Here is a 4,471-nt window from a genome sequence, read left to right as displayed (position 1 = left end):
CACACACACACACACACAGTCTGTCACACCCAGGACACTGTGCAAGCACAGATGGTCTCGTGCACACTGCCTTACACACAAAGGCATATGCAATGCTTCATATAAACATTTTCACACTTCCACATACAGTGATATACTCAGACACAGGTTGAGTCTCACACAGCATCTCTTACACAGTGTCTTATATACATATGCTCTCCCACATCATCTCTTACACACACACACACACACACACACACGTGTGCATGCACCTAGAGTTTCACTTACATACTTTCATTCTCACACATATGTAGTCTCTCATTCCCACACAGAATCTCTTAAACAGATTCTGTCTCACACACATACAGCTTTTCTTTCACACATGCATATACTGTCACACACACATGAGGTTCTGCTCTAGAATCTCAAATGAAAATTGAAATCCCAGCCCACCAATCTGAGGAGGCTTGGAGCCGCGGGGAGGGAGGGGTAAACAAAGGTGCCGGCAGGCAGGCAGCGGCAGAGCAAAGATGGGGAGGAGGAGGGGGAGGGCGGCAGCCTGGTCTCTGCGCAGAGCTGCGGGAGGCAGCTGCAATGCAGCCAGGCTGGCAGCTGTGGGAGCCGGGTTCTAACCCCAGCCCTGTCCTCGGGCCCTGTGTGCCCTTGCACAGCTCCCTCCCTGCCCGCCTGGTGCTCTCCTGGGTTACCCATGAGAGTGGAGTAAGAGGGGACTACAGCCTTTCTGTGAGTGGGGGGACAGGGAAAGAAAGCACAGACAGGCTGAGAGGGACACACTCCCTGGCCTGCATCACAGGACAAACTCTCACCCCACCATGTCCTAGTCTGGACTCAATGTGCCTCCACTTGAGAGACCTGAAAACACTTTTCAGGGTGATTTTGTATATCAGTAAGACCTCAAGCCATACTAGGTGGTCTATTTGTGTCCACCGCATGAAGGCCACCCCACACTCTGGCTGTCCACAGGGAGGAGATGGACAGGTATGGGGCTGGAACATGGCCCACTGACCTTTGCCTGCCCTGAAACTCAGGGACCCCATGAGAGCCCTAAAGCTGAGCATAAGAAAAGCAGTCAGTGGAGGGCCCAGCCTCTCGGGGGGCTGCGAGGCTGAGACACCCCTGAAGTAGGGCCTATCCCTTGCTTCCAGGGGCCAAGAGAAAGGCAAAGCTGCCCAAGGTCAAAGGCTGCTGATGGGCAGCTGCTCTAGCCAGGCCTGCCCTGCCTGCACCCTGAGCCCTCCTCAGTACAGACCACTTCAGCATCTCAGTCCCCTGCTTTGGCCCCTCCCCATACTCAGCACAGCCTCTAGTTACATAATCCTCTAGCTATTGTGGCCTCTGTCAGGAAAGGGATGGAAGGGGAGACCTCAGAGGGTTCCTGCCCCCACAGGACTGGCAGAGAGCCAGTGGCCAACTCCTGGAAGGACAGGGCCCCAGGAGAGCTGGATTCAAGTCCTACTTGGCCTCTGCCTTCCTAGGTGACCTTGGGCATGATGAAAGGCCAGGTGTGTTCTCTCTCTCTCTCCCTACCCCCACATGCACACACCTGTTCTAGACTTCAAGGTAGAAGATTCTGACCTGCCCTCTCCCTCACACATCCTGTTTTTTTTGTTTGTTTTTTTTATCTTAGTAACAAATCTGCCAGATCTCTGATTATACAGCACTCCTCTGCCCTTGAGCACCTCAGGGTCCCAAAGTGCCATTAGGCCACTGATCTTCCCCAGCTCCACCCCCTGGCCGGGGCTGAGGCTCCTGGGGCCAGTAGGGCAGGGATATGGAGCAGTAAAAGCAAGGCAGAGGCAGGGTTTTGCCTGGGAGGAGGTAGGGGGTGGCTCATGGATGGGGGAGGGGCTTGGCTTTAAACTCTGCCCCTCCCTCGCAGGCTTTGGCTCTCAGCAGGACTCTGAGAACAGAGTTCCAGAAGGCCAGGGCATCTCTTCCGGGATAGCTGGCTGCTAGCTTTTTTGGGCTCAGTGACTGACTGTCCAATAGCAAAGACCTTGAGAGTCCATCAGATCCCCCCTTTGCTTCACAGATGAGGACACTAATCCAGAGAGGTCATCTGAGGGGCCAAGGTCAGCAGCAGGGTGTCCTCCCTGGCAACCATCTGCTGTCACTAAAGGGGAGTGGTGCTGAAGACACACCCACCTCACACACCTTGTCTTTTCAGGACTTCCTCAAGACTCCCCTCTCTATTCCCACCTTCACCAGCGCCAGAGGAAACAGGGGTAGTAGCCCATGACACCCTGCATCTCTTCTCACTCCTTCCAGGAAAGGAGGCTCTGCTCTCAGGAGCAGGTCTTTGGGGCATCGCCATGCCTCTGCCCAGAAGCCCAGCCCTACACCAACTTCCAAGCTATGAATCATTCAGGAAGGTTCCTGGGATTGAGGTGGTCCCTAGAGAGGGGCTGGCCTGTTTCCAGCTGCCAGGCAGGCCAGAGGCTCTCTTCCTGGGCCATCACTGGCTCCGGATGCCCCCTTACCTGGGAAGGAGGAAAATCTCCCCACTCCTCTCCCATGCCAGAGGGCAGTTCACACCTTCCCAGTGTACATCTGCAAAGACACAATGTGCACGAACAGGCGCTCATGCACACTCATGCATGCACACACGCTCACTCAATCCCACCCAAATATACACCACCATACTTACATAAATACGCACACATACTCTACGCATACACATAAACACACCCATTCATACTCACTCATACATATTAAACACAGCCATGCAGCCGCCGAGTCCTATACACACAGTGCCAGTCACCTGGCAAAGTCGCCCTCTCCACACACCCTCCTTCAGCTCTGAACTCCCTACCGCCAAGTTTCCGGCCCAACCCTACCGGCTGGAGGAAGAGGCCGCTACCTTGCCCGCCCCATCTTTGGAGAGTCAGCTGTCACTTACCCGCGCATAGCGGGATGAGTAGGGGTCCTCAAAGAGCGCCCAGATGCGCGGCTGCCAGCGGCGCCAGAAGCCACCGGGTCGGCCGTCCGGGGAGTCACTGAGCGCCAGGCGCTTGGTCATCTCCAGCTCGTCCTCACCGTCGCCCGAGTCGCCCGGGCCTTCGGCGTCTGCGTCTTCGGCGCTGTTGTCCAGGGGGGCGCCCCCGAAGCTGTCGAGCGCCTCCTCGGCGTCGCGGTGCTGGCGGTATGTCATCCAGCAGCAGGGCTCCACGTCCGTCTCGTCGATGCCCCAGAAGGCCAGCTCCTCTTCGTAGAGCGGCCCGCACACGTCGGCCGGGCAGTGCAGCTTGCCGGTGCGGTAGTAGTTCAGGATGTGCGCGAAGACGCCCGGGTGGCGGTCGAAGAAAAACTCGTCGGCGCGCGGGTCATAGTCGAAGTGGCTGTGGGCGTCGGGCTCTGCCAGCCAGGCGAGCCGCGTGCCGGGCAGCGTGCGCAGCGTCGAGCGGTACGTCTGGTGGCGCGTGCCGCCCACGTTGATCACGATGCGCTCGCTCTCGTCCCCTTGGCCCATCGCGGCGCCCCCTTAGGCATGGCGCGGCCCAGCGACACCCATGGGAGCGGCCGCCAGGGGGAGTCGGCGCCGGGGAGGGGGCGCGCGGCCTCCTCCCCCGTCCCCCCAGCCGTCGGGGGGGGACAGAGGACCGCGGCGCGGGCCACCTCCACGCGCGACCCAAGCCGGCCGGGGCGCTGCCGGTCGCGTGCCGGTCCAGGGGAGGGCGCGCGGGCTCCCAGGGGTCTCTAGGCGCCAGATGTGGGAGGGAGCCGGTCTGGCTGTGAAGGAGGCAGAGGAGGAGAGAAGAGGGAGGGAGAAGGGAGGAGGGAGGAGTAGGGAGAGCACAGGAGGGGGGCGGCGCTCAGCGGCGAGCCCGGGGAGGAGGGGAGAGAGGGTGGGGGGGCCGGGCTCCCATTACCATCTCCGCGGGAAAATGGAGAGATCGACACAAAGCTTTTGGGGGGAAGGTCGGCTGCTGCGAGCCGGGCCGCTGGACTGGCCCCAGCAGGGGAAGGGCAGGACGGGGGCCGGGGATTCGCACTAGGCTCGCGGTGGTCGCCGCGGTGCGCTCTCCGCGCGGGGGAGACGGACGCTGGCTGCTTCCTCCCTGCGCGGCCGGGCTGCGGCGCGGGTGCAGGGCGGGCTCCGGCCCCTTCCTCGTCCTGGCCTGGCTGCCGGCTCCTTCGGCGGCGGCGAGCCCGCCCGCCCGCCCTCCTCGCTCCTTTTCCCCGCCTCCCACAGGAGATGGCGGGTCCCCCGGGCAGGGGCCGGGTGCTGCCCCGCGGGGCTGCCGCGCAGCGCGGCGCGGGGCGCACGGCTGGATCCGGCTCTGCGGCTCGCGCTTGGACTCGGCTTCCGTGGCGGTGCTGAAGGGACAGCTCCCGGCGGCTGCGAGCGGCGCAGGGCCGGGCGCGAGCTGCCGCGGGCTGGGTGTGCGGGCCGCCGGGCACTGGTTCCGGAGCCTCTCCGCCCCGCGCTCTGCTCCTGCTCCTGCTCCTGGGAGGCGGGCGGCGCTCCCGG

General features: G+C 61.6%; 1 protein-coding gene across 2 annotated transcripts in view; it reads right to left on the bottom strand.

Moving 5' to 3' along the window:
• Kcnc1 (potassium voltage-gated channel subfamily C member 1) overlaps positions 1-4,138 on the bottom strand; it is a 43,730-nt gene extending 39,592 nt beyond the window's left edge. For both annotated transcript variants that reach the window (XR_002821835.1, XM_004634919.2), the window contains exon 1: positions 2,900-4,138. Coding sequence is in view for 1 of the 2 variants with exons in the window: in XM_004634919.2 (XP_004634976.1) it covers positions 2,900-3,469 (570 nt within the window). In the remaining variant the exon portion in view is untranslated. The remainder of the gene's footprint in view (positions 1-2,899) is intronic.
• Between the last annotated feature and the right edge of the window lie 333 nt (positions 4,139-4,471).

The sequence above is a fragment of the Octodon degus genome, unplaced genomic scaffold, assembly GCF_000260255.1.
Source record: "Octodon degus isolate 3935 unplaced genomic scaffold, OctDeg1.0 scaffold00067, whole genome shotgun sequence".
In the NCBI taxonomy this organism is placed as follows: Eukaryota; Metazoa; Chordata; class Mammalia; order Rodentia; family Octodontidae; genus Octodon; species Octodon degus.
Note: the sequence above shows the minus strand (reverse complement) of the source record. Positions and strands in the feature narration are given on the sequence as shown.